Below are 19,746 nucleotides of genomic sequence, written 5' to 3'. Positions count from 1 at the left end.
AACTTTCATCAACATGGAAACTGACAGATAGGTCAGGTAATTACGTCAATTACCTCAATTTGATTTTCACAGCGAAAGTTTTGTAGGCCTCAACTCAACAGGAAGCAGGGGACGCCCTTAGGGAGGAGCCAGCATCAGGGTTGGAGTGGTGCTGGGGGCGGAGATAGTCTGGCCGGAAGTTGTCTTGCCCTGAACAAACATGGCGGCACCGGAGACGATCGCCCTCATGTCGTAACCAATGGAGCTTCGACTCTGGGCGTTCTCAGTCAGCTGATCTAAGCGCTACAGAATATGATGCAACGTCTGAGACCAGGAAGTCGCCAGTGCACGTTGGGGTGACGGGGCAGCGTGGTGGTGTTACAGATTATGTCCTTGGAGGTGACCAGTGCGACTGCAGGAATGGTGCTGGGTGAGTGAGACTTGGCGCTGAAAACAGGCGCTTGCCCTAGTTCTTGGCGCCTCCAGATGTTGGCGGCACCCTTGGAGGGCGCCTGACTCGGTGGCGCAGGCCCGGCGCCCCTCCAGCCCCTGGTGCGGGGTACGGCGACGGTGGCCGCGTCCGCCTGCCTGCGAACTAGGATTCCGCTGAGACGTGGGCGACGTGAGGCGCTCGGGCATGGAGTAGCCTGCAGATCTGCAGTTCCTCAACGTGTTCTCCAGGACAGAAGTTCAATCCTCTCTTGTACAGACTCGTTTCGTATTGAGATTTCCAAAAAGAGAAAAAGGAAATTAGGAGACCTGGGCTGATTGTCCCGAGTCCTCTGCAGTCTGCAGTTGTGAAGCCTTCTGACTTTTTAAAAATTGTTTATTGGTACATTTTTTATCACTTTTATCATAGAGGATTTGTACCTGTACATGGTATATTTTGATTCCACTTTTTTTCTCCAATCCCTTCATCTCCCTTCAGCCCCTCTCTCCTCCCTATTTACAAAGCTTTGTTTCCATTTTATCCTTTTTTAGCAAAATCTTTTTCTTTCCCGTTTCCTCTTCTTCCCCTTTTCCCCACCCTTGTTCTACACTGGTTTTGAACAATTTCTTCCCATTTTACAATATATATATATCTGGTCATTATTCATCCAGTTTCTAACACCAGGGAGACCTTAATATTTATGCATGTGCTTTTTTTTTGCAATCGGGTCTCACTGTTTAGCTCAAGCTGTCAGTGGAACTCAGGATGAAACTCCTGTTTCATCCTCCTAAGTGTTGGGATTACAGCCCTGGGCCATCACCTCTGCTTCATCTACTGCATTTGTTTATCCTCAGAATTTAGGTTTGTGTTAAAGATCGGAGGAAACTGCTATTTTTATTAGCCACTTGCCCACGGGCACAGGGATATCTGATCTGGATGTGTTACTTTTTTTCATCCTCAGTGTAGCTACCAAAGATGAATATTCTTTTCCTTGTTTTATAGAAGAGGCAGGAAGCTCAAAAAGGTTAAGTAAATTAAGTAGGATCACACTGGTTTTTAAGGTACAACGACTGATTCCAATGTTGGTGTGGTTAACTAAAGCCCCTGCTTTATTGATGGGTAGTCAGGTAGATAGAAACAGTATCACAAGTTCGATTTGAAAAGCTAAATTTAAAACTCATGTTTTTAGGAGATATATCTTCTTAACATAGAGGAGTAAACATGTATTTTGGATTGTGGTTTATTTTACTAATCTAATGGTTATTCTGTTTACAAAGAGATGGCTAAACAGCTAACCTAGTTGTACTGTAAAGTGTCTGAGTTAGTGGTCAAACAAGTAACTCATTCTCATTTTATGAAACAGCAGAGCTGTATGTGTCGGATCGAGAGGGAAATGATGCTACAGGAGATGGAACCAAGGAGAAACCATTTAAAACAGGTCTAAAGGTAGTGTCTCTCTTCTCGTAGAAAAATGACTCGCATTTAATGACTTTTGCCAATAATGTGACTTGTCAAGAATTTTCAGCACTCGGTTTTGAAGAGAATTTTCAGAAAAGGGAGAATAAGGAATACTGTATAGACTGCACCAAAACATGTATACAGTCTTCAGGCAAAGAAAAGTAATGAATGTCTGCAAACTGATAGCTACCACTTTGAGCACCTTATAATTGTAGAGGCCAAGGGTAACTTCTGTTAATCTCATGATGTCTCAGTAAATTCATGCATTTATTTATTTATTTATTTATTTTTTGCGGAACCAGGGATTGAACTCAATAAATTTAGTGTTAAAATATTTATACACTTTTTTTTTTTTTTTTTTTTTGCAGACTCTGTAGATATGTAGCTTTAAGAGTGCTGAATGATTAGAAGCTAAACTTGTCTGAACATTTAAAACATTTTTTTTTTTTTGCGGAACTGGGGATTGAACTCAGGGCCTTGCACTTGCCAGGGAAGTACTTATTCTACTGAGCCATTTCTCCGACCCTAAATATTCTTTTCTTCACCCCAAGTCATTGGATATTGGGGTTTTTCTATTATCTCCTGTTGCTGTTTTTTCAGTTTTTATAAGAAAACTCACCTTGCCATAGTGACCTTGAGCTTGTGAGCATGTGATTTATAAGAGGCCTCCTGGTGAATCTACTTTGCAGTAATGACCCTGAACCTTGTGTCTCTGAAAAATATCAGATTTCTATCACCATGCCCAAGGATGCATACATTCCTCAGAGTAGACTCACGGGTTTGGAACTCAGAATAGCATTCCAGTTTATTGATGTGCTGCTGTTTCTCAGGAACTAAAATCCTCAAATGAGATCAACACATTTTCTCTACGAGGATTTAAGTTGAAAATAAAATACAGCCACAGAGTCCTTCAAGAACTTGAACTCGTGCATGTTCGGTAACAGTTACATCCATCTTAAGTTGGCACAGAGCTTCTGTTGAACTGAAATGCTAGAATTCTTTAGGTACAACTGCCATGTAAGGAGATGGACAAAGTCCCCTTCCTTGGAAAAACAGAGCCCTGACACTCCTTTTCCTGTGTGTCCAGATATGGGCAGTTCCCCTTTTTATTAGCCATGATCCAGCATTTACAGTAATATCTTAGTTTGTGAATGTGATCTGTTCTAGAGACATACTTGCAATCCAAAGCTCTTGCAACCCAAAGCTCTTCCTACCCGTAAGAAATACAGTATACTCCCTCAAAGTCACAGGTCAGAGTTCACAGCCTCGGTGGTTCACGGATTCTTCCTTAGAATCTAATAAGTGTTTGAAGACTCCTGTGTAATTGGAAACTGCAGATAGCTTCTGCAGTTGTTTTTTAAATGGGAGCTTTACAAGTAGCCAACCTAAGAACATTATTTGCAAGTAGCCAACCTAAGAACATTATTTGTTACTGATTGGCTGGTGCCCTGTATCCCATCGCTGACAGATACATACAATCAAAACAGTTTTCTGCACTGCCATAGTTAGCTCCAGTGTTCTTGCTTTTGTTCTTCTTAAAGTCCTATGATGCTGCCAAAACACCCCATACCTTGCTTGTATGGCTCCTGGCAGTGAATGTAAGTGCCAGAAGTTTAAGATACTCCAGGTGAAGATCGAACTAAGTACTACGGTATTTGCTCAGGGAACTAATAAGTTATGCTGTGGTAGCATAATAGGCATTGCTAGGCTTTTTTCTTACCACATCAGAAGCTAGCAGTTTTTCATATTTCTTGGGTTCTTCAAGAACTAAATCCCTGCAAATTTCAGGGGTCTACTGTAATGGAAATTAATTAATTGATTAATTTATTTATTTTTTGCGGAACCAGGGATTGAACTTGCCCTTCCGCTTGCCAAGGAAGCGCTTATTCCACTGAGTCATCTCCCCGGCCCCTGTAATGGAAATTTAGGTGATGAGTTCCACAACCTAAAAATATGGAAGTGTTATAGAACTGTAATATATCACAGAATAATAACATATGAAGAAAAATAAACCTGCGATTGCTTATGAAAACCTTTGTGGCTGTTATGAGGAAGACAAAAGAGGAGGGTTGTTGTGTAGGACAACTTTCACTTTCACTAATACAATCAGCATTTGGAGTTTTATTTCTTTTTAGTACAGCTTTAACAAGGAACCTACCCAGTGACCCTTGCTTTTGCCTCCTTTTGAGGATTTTCGGAAATGTGACGTTCCATGGTTGTTAAACAGATTCATTGCTTGTACTGCTATAGCCTTTTTCAGGTGCTGCTTTTTCTACAAAATCTTGTGCAAAATACCACACTTTACATACCTGCCTAATCTCATTTGAAGTGAGGGTTCCCGAGCCTTTTTCTCCTCCTCTGCAGCCAACCCCCCGTAACCTCTTGAAGTTGGGAGGCCACCATCACCCCAAACCCATGTGTGTGTGAGAGAACCTTTGACTTAGTTGTGATTGTGTAGCATTTGGCATCACGTACAACTTGTATTGCAAGACATCACTTGTTCATCAAGTTAAATTTTGTTAGAAATGTTTCCTTATCTTGCAGAGCGCACTCACAGAGTAGGTTAATTGCAGTTCAAAGTTTTACTATGTTTAATAATCAATTTTTCCTAACTTGGACACATCTGCTCCCCTTAGATGAAACCATATGGTTATGGTTTGGTGTGTCCTACGTGCTCTTGCTCTTTATCTCTTAATGAAATCTTTCTTTCTGGGTTGTTGGAGTATTTCACTTTCTGGCAAAGTGAAATACACCATTTAGGTCAATGAATATGTGCAGAAGTTATACTGTCAGCAAAAGTGCCATTCTTATTCAAGGAATGACAGTTTAGCTCTTTCAGTTTCAGTGATACAGAAAGAGGAGTCAGTACAATATGGGAATGATTGAGTATTGAATTGCCTGCAGGATGGGGTAGAGTGTATTTGTACAAATGAAGGTAGCTGTGATGACATTAGGTGATGGAATCTTATAGGACATAGTGGGATGCGTGGCCCTTCGTTGATTGAAGTGGTATGTTGTGCATAGTGGCATCCTGTGGTGTCTAATGTTGAAGAGGTGGACTCATGGTTGTTTTGTAAAGATTCATTTCCTTCCTTGTATTCATTGAGTGGAGACTAATGTACCTCTTTTTCCTTTTTTTTATTAGTACATGTTTGCAGTACATAGTGATTACATTCACCATGAGGAGTTGGTACATGTGCAAGACTCATCTGTTCCCGTCACCTCCCATTCTTCTCAGCTGTAGCTTTTCCCTCCACTCAAACCCACTTCCCTACATCTCTTTTCTTGTTTTCCTATTTAACTTTTATTTTACTCACGATTTGTTTTATGTTTCTCATAAAACAGGAACTATGCAATAGTTAAGCGTGTGTGTATGATTTGTTTCACTTGTCATGATCTCAAGGTATATCTATTTTCCTACAAAGGATTTGTTTATTCTTTTTCACAGAGTAATATTTTGTACATGTATGTGTATACACACACATACACATTTTCTTGACCCATTCATCTTTTCATGGATATATAGGCTGCCTGCTAGTTTTAGGTGTTGTGAGTCGTACTATTATAAATACAAGTATGCATCAAAATATAATGTCTTGAACTCTTATGGGAAAAATATCTAGGAGGGAAATACCCAGGTTGAATGGAATTTCTTGTTTTAGTTTTTTAAGGAAGTTGCATATTGATTTTCATGATCAGTAGTGGTTTAAATTTCAGCAATAGGAACAGTTCCCCTTTCCTTACAGGTTTGCCAGCATTTGTTGTTACCTGATTTTTGTTTTAATTTTTCATTTATTTCTGTATTTGGTACAGGGTCTCTCTGTGTAGCTCGGACTTGTAGTGATCCTCCTGTCTTAGCCTGGGACTGGGACAACAGGTGCTGGGACTACAGGTGTGTGCCACTAGGCCTGGTTTCAGTGGCCAGTGCAGTGCACCTGGGGCTCTAGGGCCAGCATGACATGCAATACCAGAGATTGAACCCAGGTTCTTGTGCTTGCCAGGCAGGTGCTTAGACTGCTGCACTATCTCTCCAGCCCATTATCAGATTTTTTTTTTTTTTTTTTTGGTGGAATTGGGGATTGAACTCAGGCCCTTGCACTTGCCAGGCAAGCACCTCATTATCTCATTTCTTGATGGTAATCTTTCTAGAATAAGATGAACTCAGGGTTTTAATTTGCATTTTTCTAAAGGACAGTTTGTTTGTTGTTGTTGTTATTTTTGCAGTACCAGGGATTGAACTCAGGAGCTGAGCTATCTCCCAGGCCCCTCTAAAGGACAGTAATGTTGAACTCTTTTTTTCATTTATTGGCAATTGCTTTTTGAGATGTGTCTATTGGCTTCAGTTGTGCATTTTTTGATGGATCTTTTATTTTGAGGGGTTTAATTATTTTGAGTTCTTTATGTATTTTCAATAGTAGTCCTCTGAGAAATAGCTGGCAAAAAATTTTCCATTCTGTACGTTGTGTTGACTCTGCTGGTCATTCCTTTTGCTGTGCACTAGCTTTTATAATTGGATAGAGTTTTAGTTCAGAAAGCCCTCACTTATAGCTATGTTTTCAAGAGTTTTATTTTTTTTTTACATCCTCCAGCAGATTAAGTTTTGATATTTAGATCTTTGATCTTTTAGATTTTATTTTAGTACATAATAAGAAATATGGGTAAATTTGATCTTTGGTGAGATTTGTTAAAGAGGCCATCTTTCCTCCTGCGAAAGTTTTTGGCCTCTTTGTCAGGTAACTGAATTTGCTTAGAATTGTTACTGAATCTTCTGTTCTGTTCATTGATCTACATGTCTGTTTTTTGCCAATACCAGACTATTCTTTATCACTGTAGCTTTGTAGTATTACTGTCCTTTAGAAAAGGTTGATTTTCCTAAGCTGCAGGTCTTGCCACCACAGAGAATAATTCATTACATTTTCTTCTGTTCTCTCTCCCTCCCTGAGGCTTTGATGACAGTAGGAAAAGAACCATTCCCTACCATTTACGTAGATTCACAAAAAGAAAATGAGGTAAGATGAACCCCAAACTTTACATTATACTTGTGAATAAATTTTGAATTGAATTTAAAAATAGAATAAACAGAGGTCTTGGGTAAAATTATGTATCCATATTTCTTTCTAGAGGTGGGATGTTATTTCTAAATCACAGATGAAGAACATTAAAAAAATGTGGCACAGGGAACAAATGAAGAATGAATCCCAGGAGAAGAAAGAGGTAACCAATAGCTTATCACCATACATATTTTGCAAGTTAAATTGCTGGAAGCCATGTTAACAACTTGACTTGATATTAAAATTAGGCAGAAGATAGTTTGCGAAGAGAAAAGAACCTGGAAGAAGCCAAGAAGATATCCATTAAAAAGGATCCAAGTCTGCCAGAGCCCAAGTGTGTAAGTGTACACATCGTTTCATGTCATTGATTCTGGCTGTGAGTGGTACACCACATTGTTCCTTAACATTGTTTGTCCTTTCTTCTAGCATGGATAGAGAAAGGTTTTAGGGCAAAGAGACTCCTTCTTTAGGCATTTGCTTTAACATAGAGCTTAGTAATTGTATGTGAAATACATTCTCGTCTGACTGAAGCCCAGCAGACCTAGGGTGCAGCCCCGGCTGTGCTGTGTGGTGTTGCTCCAGTAAGTTCACCCTCTCTGGTATTCTCCTCACCATAAGGGAGCAGGTAGAAATCCAGGATTTTTCTGAAGGTATATTTCTGTGAAATTTGGTTCATTTTTCTGGAGCTAAAACAGCTGCACTGTGAAAGGACATGGTTTGAATTCTTAGAGTTTTCTGGCTAACAATTGCCTTATTTTCCCTACTTAGTGATGGAATTGTTCTTCTTTTCTTTGGTGAAACTGGGGGTTGAACTCAGGCCCTTGCGCCTGCCAGGCAAGCATTATTCTATTGAGCTATCTCCCCGGCCCCCTGGAATTGTTTCTTGTGGCTGTGTTCACTGCCTGTTTCCTCTGTGCATCTCTCGGTGCCTTCCTGTTTCAAACCGAAAGTCTTTTACTTAGCTTCCAAGGCCCAGAGTGTGTGGAGGGACTGTGAGGTCATGGACAGGGCCCTGTGTGGCTACAGTGGCCTCAGCTGTGGGGAGCGGGACTCTGCTTGTGACACTGAGTTCATTTATTAACTGATTTTTTCCTACAGCAGTATCCGAAAACTTTATGGGTATATCTTGTTGCCTGTTTTGCATTACACAGAAACTTCGATATTTTTATTTATTTATTTTTATGGTACCGGGGATTGAACTCAAGACCCTATGCTTACCAAGCAAGCACTTATTCTACTGAGCTGTCTTCCTGGGCCAAGATTTGGATATTTTTAAGCCACTTTAATATGGTGCCATTTTTCAGTTCTAACCTGCCAATTCTTGATTTTTTTTTTTTTTTTCTCCGAATGCCTTCAGGGCAGGTTTGGCTGGCTTGAGTTGTGGGGATCAAACCACAGCAACCTGAGCCTGACTGCTTTCTTGAAGCAGCCACTTAAAGAACTGAGCTAAGGGGCAGGCACCCCCCAATTTTTTACTTTTTAAACACTGTATTACTGCATATTTCATATTAATGAAAACATTGGTATGTAACAAATGACATGGTTATTCAAATATTATTTCTTTTCCTTTATAGGTGAAGATTTGTGCATTAGAAGGATATAGAGGCCAAAGAGTGAAGTTATTTGGCTGGGTCCACAGGCTGCGTAGACAAGGTGAATGATACCGCTTTTCTTTTCCTCTTTTTAACTTTACATTTTAGTCTTAGAGAAGAAAAGGAAGATATTTGCTGAGATATTTTTCAGACTTTTTTGTTGTGTTAGCTTTGACATGGATATTGTGATTTATGTATTCAGTTCTTATTTAATGTGACTAAAGTTCAAAAATTATTTAAGTACATTGTTAACTGTTAGCAACTACAGGGATGAAGTGTCTGGGAAACATTTATCAAATTGAAGTTTAGTTGCTGAGTTGGCTCTGCCCCCAGAGCGTGCTGAGTCTGCAATTGAGACTGGGTGTGGTAGCACGCGCCTGTAATCTGAGAGTTTAGGAGGCCGAGAACAGGAGGATGAAGAGTCCCATCAGTGTAGATCCTGTAAGAACCTGTACGGAATACATTAAAATTGAAGTTTAGTGATTCCATGAAAACCAGGAGCTATGGTGCAGGGAGGCCGGAGCATGACTGAACCGTGGCTGTAGTGTGCGACTTAAAAGAGCGTGTTTGCGTTCTGCTTCTCCCTTGTTCCTGATAGTTTCCTTCCTCTTTTTCTTTTTTTTTAAATTTATGTGTGTGTGTGTGTGTGTGTGTGTGTCCAGCTCAGCCCACCGGGGGCGGGGCTGGCAGGCATGTGGTGCTGGGGGATTGAACCGCGGTCCCTGTGCTTTGCTAAGCTTGTTCTAAGTAGGTGCTTTAGACCACTGAGCCATCTCACCAGCCCCATCCTTCCTCTTTTTCTGTCCCCTCTGCAATTCTGAGTATCAGACCCAGGGGTGCTCCACCACTGAGCTGTCTCCCTGCCCCTTTCAGTTTTTCTTTCGAGCTGTGACATTGCCAAGTTGCCCAAGCAGTACTCCCATCTTTTGATCAGCCCTGGGGTTACGGGGGTGCACCTCCATGCCCAGCTGCTTCTACTATGATTTTTATGTGTTATTTTTGTAATTATCGAATTATCTGTGACTAGATAGAGAGTACTTCTGTTTGGCAATTTTTTTTTTTTGGTGGAACCAGGGGTTGAACTCAGGCCCTTGTGCTTGTCAGGCAAGCGCTTATTTTACTGAGCCATCTCCCCAGCCCCTGTTTGGCAATATTTATGCCCCCCTCATGCACCATGCTGTTCGTGTCAAGGACTTTTTTTTTTTTTGCGGAACCGGGTATTGAACTCAGGCCCTTGTACTTGCCAGGGAAACACTTATTCCACTGAGCCATCTCCCTGGCCCTCCCCATGTCAAGGACCTTAACGGTGAATAAGACAGAATCCTTCAGCTGATTGCTTAACAATTTGCTGACCTGTTGCTGTGTGGATTGTGACAATTGCGTGAGATCTAAACGCACATGGAAAGAAGGTGACTTCTACCTGTTGTGTAGCAGTGCTCCTGGGCATTTTGACGTTAGGGGCTCATGTGGGAGGCTTGGTCTTCCATCTTTAATGTTGAAGTTTCCTTGATTAAATTCTGATAAGTCCTCGGTGGTCCCTTGAGAACAGTCTGGCTAAGCTTGTATTTCTCATTTTTAGGAAAGAATTTAATGTTCCTGGTGTTGCGGGACGGTACAGGTTTCCTTCAGTGTGTCTTGTCAGATGCTTTGGTAAATACTTTCTTTTATTTATGGCTGAAAATTAGATGTTTTTCAGTAGCTTCCCTTATTGTTTTAAAGGTTTTGGATATGTAGAATTATTTTAAGTTTTTATTATGTTCACAGTGCATATGCCTGTCAAAATATCATGCCTTGTGGCATCAATACAAAAGCCTTTATGTGTTAATTATACCTTAGTAAAGCTGGGAGGGCTTTTATTGAAAAATTGCCACACGTAAAATAGAGAACAGCATAAAGCATCTTAATCACCCAGTTTTAGTAAATACCAATATATGGCCAATCCTGCTACTCTCCCGGACATCGTATCCTGTTACTCTCCCAGATATCATATCATTTCATTCAAGTATTTTTTTTGTGCATTTTTAAGGAAAAAAACGACAGTTGTGGGTTATTGTTAAATTGAAAAAAACAAAACAGGGCTAGGGAGATAGCTTGGGGGTCTACGTACCTGCCTGGCAAGCACAGGGACCTGGGTTAGATCCCCTGCACCGCGTGCTGTGCAGTCCGGGAACGTCAGGCATGGGTGCACTGCCAGCCACTGAAACTGGGTGTGTTCTTCTAATTACAATGTATCAAAGGGCATGTCACATCTGGTGTATTTATTAGTGGGTTTAGGTGTTGGCAGCCCAATCCTCCATTGTCAAGGTGCCCATCATCATTCTAATAACCTCAAATATTGATCATCAAAGTGTAGATGGGTTCTGTTTGTTAAATGGCCTGGATTAACCAATAAAAATGAACTGTCCAAATGGATTTGGGGCTGGGGAGATAGCTCAATGGAATGGATGCTTTCCTGGCAAGTGCGGGGACCTGAGTTCAATCCCTGCTTCTGCAAAAAAAAAAAAAAAACAAAAACAAAAACCAAACAAACAAAAAAAAGGATTTAAGTGAAAGGGAGCAATGTAATTTATACTTACACTGTATATGTTTGTAAGATGGTACTTGAGTGTCTACTTACTTGTATGAACAGTCAAGTATCCCTTAATAGCAGCACCCCATTCTGAAAAATCAGCGTTAGGCAATTTTGTTTTTACATGAACATCATAGAGTATTTACAGAAACTAAGATTGTTATCATGCCACTGGGAGATATAATCTCATCAGCTGACCACCAGGTATGTAGTCTGTTGTTTCCAAAACAGTGTTGCACAGTGTACGGATATATCAATAAATCTGTCTTCAACAAGAGTAATTGTTCTTTTTTAACACTAAAAATCAGTGGCAGTCTCATTATAGTATTTGACCAGGCCACTTGTTTATAAATCTGTTAACTTTACCTGTGTTAATGTGATACCTTAATTTGAACTTTAATCTTTTTATAGTGCCAGTGTTACAATGGAGTAGTCTTATCTACTGAGAGTAGTGTTGCAGTATATGGAACACTAGCTCTTACCCCAAAAGGCAAACAAGTAAGTGCATTAAACCTCTCATCGAGTGAATAAAAGGATGTTTATTTGTTCTCAAATGTCTTTATGTGTACCTTTGTTTTTAGTATTTACATGCATAAATCTGAAGCATTTATAAGTGTAATATGCCTATTCCAATGAAAGATGTACATTACACAGTTTATCTTAATCTGTTTTATGTTGCTATCATAAATTATAAAGGAAAATTTATTTCCTGGGGGTTCTAGAGGCTGGGCAGTCCAGGCTAGAGGGGCTGTATCTGGTGAGGACATTCTTGCTGTGTCATAGGATGGCAAAAGGCATCACATGGGGAAAGAAATGCCTCAGGTAGAAATCAGGATGGGATTGCACTCATGATAACTTATAGGTAACCTAGTCCCCAGCATTAATTAATCTACTCATGACCTTACCAGCTCCCATTAAGCCCCATACTTAGTTACTTTTTCTCATTGCTGAAAGAAGATTTCCAGCACATAAGTTAAAGGAGGAAATCTTCATTTAGCTCACAGTTTGTTTCAGGGCATGGTTGGCTCGCTGCAGGGCACAGTCACATGACAGAGGGGCACTGTGGAGGAGAAACACTTCACGGTGGGCAGAAGGCAGCAAAGAAGCAGCAAGCAACAGCAGACATCCCTCTTTTCTATCCCTTATATTGTATCCAAAGTGGGCCTCCTTAGTGTCCACCTCAGATCTATGCCAAACCAATCAGTGGATTCATTTAGTAGTCACACACCCCTGATCCCAGCATCATACACTTAATCCTGTCATCACATACTTGATCCAGCCACCTCTGAAAAGCCTACCTGTGACGAAGTAAGGCTTTTGGGGAACCATCTAGCCACATACCATAACACCCTACCAGCACTGTTGTGTTGGTAGTTAATGTCCGAGTGATTTTTGCAATGCACAAACCTAAAACTTAACTAAACACTAAAACAGCGTAACTCATGTATATGATAAGGAAATCAGATTTTCACCTTCCTTGAATTCCTGATTAATCATCATGGACTGTACTAAAGCCATTTGGGTTTATGAATAACTTTTCAGATAAGTGGAAATAAATTCTTGACAGTGTAAACCTCAAAGTTCGTGAGCTGAATTTGCAAGCCTGTTTTTCAAAAAGTTAAACATTTTTGATATTCAGAGAGCTGTTTGTTTGGTAGCCGAAAATACACAAACTATTCCAGTTATAGTTACTTGCTAGTAATTAACTGTTGCCTAAGAAAGAAAGAAAATACATCTAATACATTAACTGTAAGAGGGAACAACAGCCCTGATCAACTAGAAATACATTGAGATCTCCTAGAGTCCCTGTAAAGGGCGTGAGTAAGATCATCTGCAGTCTACTTAGTTTCCTTGGAAGTGGAATGATTGCAAAATGGAGTGGTTGTCATGATGTCACTTGGTGTCTGGTGTTTAGCACAGGATAATTATATATTCCATGGTGTTACTTTTAAACTGAATTGTGGGGTTGGTGAGATGGCTCAGTGGTCTAAAGCACCTATTTGGAACAGGCTTCGCAAAACACAGGGACCGCGGTTCAATCCCCCAGCACCACATGCCAGCCAGCCCTGCCCCCTGGTGGGCTGAGCTGGCCACACACACACAAATAAATAATTTAAAAAAATAAACTGAATTGCTTTTATGGAGTTCTTAGGGAAAATTTAGGTTGGTAAATATATATATATATATATATATATAATTTTTTCCTCAAAGATTTAACAGCTTTTGGTAAAGCCTTCACATTCTAAGTTTTTCAGTGTGGATAACTTGGTTAAGTTACTGGCCAAAGACTAGAAAGATACATGAAAATATTAACAATAATTAAGCTTTTCCCATGTAGTAAGATTACAGTTTTTTTCCTAGTTTGTGCTTTTGTCTTTAAAAAATGATGTGGCTCCCTGATAGATACTGGGGAGTAGGAAGAAAATGTTCCAATTGGAAGGGAAGCAAGGGTGGAGGGAAAAGGAAAAAAAGACTAGAAGGAAAAAAATGGACACAAAGCTTGTAAATAAGGAGGGGAAGAGGAGTGTATGGGAGGGGAGAGGAATGAGAAAAAAAGAAACAAGATATTTTATGTACAGGTTAAATTCCCTGTGAGGAATGTGATGATTATATGTATTTAAAGTGTACTAATAAAACTAATTTAAAAAAATAAATGCAAACTCAAAAAGAGGAGTTTGGGTATATTAACTCTGAGAAAATATTTAATGTAAAATATAATGAGATAAAATTGAATTACTGTTCCTTTTATTTGAAAGAACTTATAATATAGTTCTTAGACATGTCATCAAAAATTTGGACATAAAATCTTCAGCACTGTGACTTTTTGTTTCTTTCTCCCCTCCTGTGTTTCTCCTCTCTCTAGGCTCCAGGAGGCCACGAGCTGAACTGTGACTTCTGGGAACTCATAGGGCTGGCTCCTGCTGGAGGAGCTGATAACCTGATCAACGAAGAGTCTGATGTGGATGTCCAGCTCAACAACAGGCACATGATGATCCGGGGAGAAAACATGTCCAAAATCCTGCGAGCACGCTCTGTGGTGACCAGGTGCTTCCGAGACCACTTCTTTGATAGGGGGTACTACGAAGTGAGTGTGTGCTGGTGATGCCTACCTTTTGCATACAGTCCCTCTTGCTGTTCTGGGATGTGAAGAGCAGTCTTCACAGCAGGCCTTTGTTTCTTTTCCCATGTGAATAGGTTACTCCTCCGACATTAGTGCAAACGCAGGTTGAAGGCGGCTCCACACTCTTCAAGCTGGACTACTTTGGAGAAGAGGCATTTTTAACTCAGTCCTCTCAGTTGTACCTGGAGACCTGCCTTCCAGCCCTGGGAGATGTGTTCTGTATTGCACAATCATACAGGGCAGAACAGTCCAGGACACGAAGGCACCTGGCTGAGTATGAAATGTCTTTGCTGGTACTCATTTTTAGAAAATACCTTTAGGGAAGAAAGCTTTCTGTAGGTAAATTAGATCTATATTTTCAAAATTTACACATTAGGAAGATAATGAAAGTTTGTCTTTTATATCATAGCTGAAGCCTGTTTTTCACTTTGCCTTGATCTCTGTGGGTTAAAGAATAAACAAGTCTCTGCTCCAGGACTTGGAGGGGTGTCCAGACTAACTTGTAGAGGTGGGACTTGGTTAGCAGTGTGAAGTTTGCCTTTCTGGATAGTTTCCCAGTGTCCCAGTCTTTGCTCCAGAGAAACCTAGTGTGAAAGAAGAGCAACTCAGAGCTAGTGTCATCTTCCTCAGGTACACTCACGTGGAAGCAGAGTGCCCTTTCCTGACCTTTGAGGAGCTCCTGAATCGGTTGGAGGACTTGGTTTGTGACGTCGTAGATAGAATCTTAAAGTCACCAGCAGGAAGCATAGTACTGGATCTCAACCCGGTGGGTGTAGCATTTCATGAAAATGAAAGGATTATAATCCTTTTCTGAAAGATTCTGCAATCTTCACACTTGGTTTTATAGATTTGATGGCTTGGTGAGCTGAACTAAGTGACTAATATTTTGAAGACTAAAAGTTTTTTTGAATTTTTTTATTTTAAAGAGAATACAAAAAAAATTTAAAAATCCCTTAGGAACAATACAGAATTTCACTAAACAAAATGATAGGAATTCAACAATGGTTGTTATATTGCTATTGTTGTCTTCCAATTAGTTGTTCAGATTAGCAGATATAAGGCTGTAAGATTGCTCAAGATATTATAAAAAACATGCTGCAGATTCTGTGATGTTTAGGGCACACAAATGATAAGTAATGGTGTATGACATTCTACCATCTGCTACCTCAAGAAATTGGTCATGGAGCATTAAGCTTGAGTGGTTCTAGTTCAAAAAGAATGCTGTGAGATTGGGCGTGTGGTGCTTGCCTGTAATCCCAGCACTTGGGAGGCTGTCAACAGGAGGATCACTATGAGTCCGATCTATGTAGTGAGACCCTGTAGACCCTGTACTAAATGCAGAAAGAATGCTACAACTTAATGTGGTTTTTGTTTCTCATCTTTATATTAAAAGAAAATCCTAATAAACTTTTAATAATTAAAAAGGAAATAAATTTAAGCATTAACTGCTCCTTTCAATAGACCAGCAGAAATCAGCAATACAATTATCCAAGCTATCTTACATATATATATATATATATTTCTTTTTCCCTTCTTTCTTTTTTCCTTTCCCTCATCCCAGTTGTTTCAAGTGCTCATTGCCAGTAATTTCACATATTTTAAATTACCTAAGAAGACATCTATTTATATTTTCCATTTAAGTGGTGTTCTCATAGTTTCCTACTCTGAAGTAATCTTTTCCTTTAAATTAAAAAAAACAAAAAACACCTTTATTTATTTATTTGGTATGGGGTCTTGCTACGCAGCTCGGACTCGTAGTGATCTTCCTGTCTTAGCCTCCCCAGCGCTGGGATTACAGGCATGTGCCACCACGTCTGGTTTTGGGGTGGGCTCAGCATGTGGTACCAGGGATCAAACCTGTGTCCTTGTGGCAGGTGCTTAGACTGCCAGGCTATCTCCCTATCCCTGAAATAATCTTTTGTAATAATGATAAATAGGTTTGTTGATTAATGGGCATTTTAAGGTTAGCAGTGTCTTTATATGCCCTGTGTTTGTCCCTTTTGCATAGAACTTTAAGCCCCCCAAACGACCTTTCAGACGGATGAACTACACAGATGCTATTGTGTGGTTAAAAGAACATAATATAAAGAAAGAAGATGGGACTTTCTACGAATTTGGAGAGGTATGTATTCCTCTCTCCTTGTTGTTTCAGAGGCAGTGCTGTCCTTTGTGGCTTGCACTTTTCTGCTTAGTTGGCTAATGCAGAAAGCACCAGCTGCTTGGGTTGTCTGTTGGTTCCTTGTCGAGTGAGCGATGGCAAGTGTTCCTGTGTCATCCTTCATCTTTTCCCTGGGATTATTGTTTAACCCAAACTTCTAAATTCTGTTCATAATCCTGTCAGCTGGCAGGGATGCTTTTAGTTTGTGAAGCTGGTTGGACGTGTTGGTGCATGCCTCTAACCCCAGCACTTGGGAAGCTGAGTCAGAGGATTGCCACAAGTTAAAGCCAGCCTGAACTATGCAGCAAGAAAAAAAAAAAGTTTGTGAAGCCTTTCAAAGTATAAACAAAATGTTGGTATATGTATTTATTTCTTTTGTCTCTCTGGAAAAAGTGCCTCATTCTTTGAATAGGAATTTGTTTTCCTTAGAATTAGAGATTTAAAACAATTTGAGAGGAGATTCCAATGAAATAGTCATTGAATAAGATATAAAACTGAGGGAGAAAGCTTTGTGGGGAATGTGACCTGTTAGCAAGACACACTTCATGCGCTGAGTTCGTATTTGCCGGGGGGCCCCCCCCCCCCCCACCAAGCATGTTCTGGGAGTATGGGCTGGCAGCAGTATTCCAGGCTCTTCCTGTTTTATGTTTTATTATTATTTTTTATTTTTATTTTCAGGCCTGGGGGGGGTGTACCAGGAATTCAACTCAGAAGCTCACACTTGCCAGGCAGGTGCTGTGTCACTGAGCTAAGTCCTCAGCCCCCCTTAGCCGTTCTTTATCTATTTGCCAGCCTATTCTATAAGTAAAAAGTAGGTAGCTGCCACTAGCTAGAGTTTTGGTTTTTAAAAAGTTAGTAGACAGAACAACCTACTAGATCTCTACAAACTACTCTGGTGTGTACATTCAGTTTATGCTGTCTAAAACACAATTTTGAACAGAAAACTTGAGTGCTTTGGTGTATCATGCACTAGGCAAAGTGATGTCGTATTTAACACAGTGGGGAGTGGAAAGAACACAAGCTGTGGAGCCAGGCTCTCCCTCGGTAGTGGGCTTAGCTCCCACCTCTGTCCCGGACTGCTGAGAGCTGAAGGCAAAAGGCCTGTGCTCTTCTTCCTTCGCTACTTTGGAGGTCACAACCTCTTGGCAAGTTTGTGGGGCCAAAATGAGCTGAAGGCCTAGCCAGGCCGTGGCACAGAGAGCCTCAGGGTGTGTTCAGCAAGCGCTAGATACACGTGCTGTCACCTAGGCACAAGAGGCTAGAGAGAGAGGTGGTCTGCAGGCTGCAGGTGGTGCAGCAAGGTCCTTCTCCCATAGTTTGATTTTATGCAGTGCCCCAGTATGTCAAGTGGATACCAGCTAAGAGGCCAGAGCTCTCCCATTCATCTCTCCTGTGCTCCTGCACCTCAGAGGGCCTAGGGCTTCCAGGACCAAGCAGAGAGCAGCTGTGCCCTCTACTTGATAAGCTCTTGCTTCAGGTCTTCCATTAAACAAATTATTGAGTCTTATCCAATTCTCTCAATCAGTTGTTACTAGGGCAAGAGTTTTCGGGTTGAACTTGAATTCATGCGTGCTTTACTGGAGGATTTAGGTAGAGAAACTGACTCCTTTTGATTCATCGCCTAACATTTCCTGGCCAGTTACTCCAGCTGTGGTTCCACTTACAATGCTATGACTGTGTCTCACTACTGTTGAAGGCCTGACTGATTTATTGTAGGAGAGAAGAAGTGCAGATCACAGGAGAGTTTAAAGATTAGTGTAATTAATAAGGTACTTCGTAGGTCGAAGATATTCTGGAGCATGCGCTGATTACTTTCAGGAGGCTGAGTGGACCACAGTTTGCTTTAGAGCTTGCTAACATTGACTGCTGCAAAAAAATAACTCATGGTCAGCTTGGAGAGTTTTGCTTTTTTCTTCTCATTCTTCAACAAGTGTGATGCTTGAGACACACTGAAGAAGGCAGAGTATGTTACAGTTCTCTTAATAATTGTGAATTTATAAAACAGGGTTTCTTTCCTTTGAAAGAAACTGTTCCTTGCATGAGAATTTATGGATCAAGGTTTAGTGCATGTTCTCTACCACGTTGCCTGATGGGAGACAGGGCTGTGCAGGATGAAAGAGCTCTTCTGTCTGGTGCATCTTGGGTTGTAAATGTTAATCAAGTCTTGTTTAACCGCAGGATATCCCAGAAGCTCCTGAGAGACAGATGACAGACACCATTAATGAACCAATCTTGCTGTGTCGATTTCCTGTGGAGATCAAATCCTTCTATATGCAGCGATGTCCTGAGGATCCCCGTCTTACTGAATCAGTCGATGTGTTGATGCCCAATGTTGGTGAGATTGTGGGCGGCTCCATGCGCATCTGGGATAATGATGAAATCCTGGCAGGTTATAAAAGGGAAGGTATTGATCCCGCTCCCTACTACTGGTATACAGATCAGGTAAAAACAGCTTTCAAAATTGTCTTTGAATGTTTTTCATGTATAGTTTGGTATACATCAACAGTTTTTTTGTTTTTTTTTTGGTGGAACTGGGGATTGAACTCAGGCCCTTGCCCTTGCCAGGCAACTGCTTATTCCACTGAGCCATCTCTCCAGCCCCTACATCAACAGTTTTTAAAGGAGAGCATTTCAAATGATCCTTTGGGTTGTTTTTATTATTTTTTTTTTTTAGGGTGCATGGGGGGGGGGTACTGGGGAAATGAACTCAGGACCTTGTGCTTGCCAAGCAAGTGCTTATTCTACTGAGCTATCTTCCTGGCCCGATCCTTTGGTTTTTGAACAAGTTGTCCCTATACGTAGTTTCGTGCTTATGATACAGCATTTAAATGTTGCCATTTATATCTTTAGCCAAGTTATATGCCAGTTTTATTTGAAAACCTCTAACTACTCATCTGCTAAATATCATTAGATCCCACTAATATCACTACCACCTTTTATTCTCTGATAATGGAGATACCTAGTAGAGAAGATAACAGTCTCCAGGGAAATGCTTAATTCCTAGTTTATTTTTCAGAATTACTTGTTTTTTTTGGGGTTTTTTTCAGTATTGGAGATTAAACCCATAGCTGCACACATGCTAGGCAAGCACTCTATCACTGAGCTACATCCCCAGCTGTTTTATTTATTTTTTCCCATTCTATTTTTTTAAAAAAAATTACTTTGAGTCTGGGTTTTGCTTAGTTCCTAAGCTAAGCTTGAACTTGTAAATTTCTTGCCTTGGCCTTCTGGGTAGTTCGGATTACTGGTGTGCGCCATCATGCCCAACCTGAATTGTTCTTTTTTTTCTTTATAATTAAATTAAATTAATTGATTAATTAATTAGTATTTTAGAGAAGAGTCTACAGGGTGTTCAGGGTCTCATTACTAGATGGACTTACAGTGATCC

General features: G+C 40.5%; 1 protein-coding gene across 1 annotated transcript in view; it reads left to right on the top strand.

Annotated features, from left to right (window-relative positions):
- The first annotated feature begins 282 nt into the window (after positions 1–282).
- Nars (asparaginyl-tRNA synthetase) overlaps positions 283–19,746 on the top strand; it is a 32,700-nt gene continuing 13,236 nt past the window's right edge. Inside the window, exons 1-13 of the mRNA XM_023713838.1 lie at positions 283–409; positions 1,773–1,855; positions 6,811–6,876; positions 6,989–7,081; positions 7,167–7,256; positions 8,493–8,571; positions 10,090–10,160; positions 11,491–11,577; positions 13,943–14,164; positions 14,275–14,474; positions 14,831–14,966; positions 16,209–16,322; positions 18,537–18,884. Coding sequence (XP_023569606.1) covers positions 367–409; positions 1,773–1,855; positions 6,811–6,876; positions 6,989–7,081; positions 7,167–7,256; positions 8,493–8,571; positions 10,090–10,160; positions 11,491–11,577; positions 13,943–14,164; positions 14,275–14,474; positions 14,831–14,966; positions 16,209–16,322; positions 18,537–18,884 — 1,632 coding nt within the window. The 5' untranslated portion in view covers positions 283–366. The remainder of the gene's footprint in view (positions 410–1,772; positions 1,856–6,810; positions 6,877–6,988; positions 7,082–7,166; positions 7,257–8,492; positions 8,572–10,089; positions 10,161–11,490; positions 11,578–13,942; positions 14,165–14,274; positions 14,475–14,830; positions 14,967–16,208; positions 16,323–18,536; positions 18,885–19,746) is intronic.

This window comes from Octodon degus, unplaced genomic scaffold, assembly GCF_000260255.1.
Source record: "Octodon degus isolate 3935 unplaced genomic scaffold, OctDeg1.0 scaffold00003, whole genome shotgun sequence".
NCBI classification, from domain to species: Eukaryota; Metazoa; Chordata; class Mammalia; order Rodentia; family Octodontidae; genus Octodon; species Octodon degus.
The sequence above is the reverse complement of the archived record's forward strand: the minus strand, read 5'-3'. Positions and strand labels throughout refer to the sequence as shown.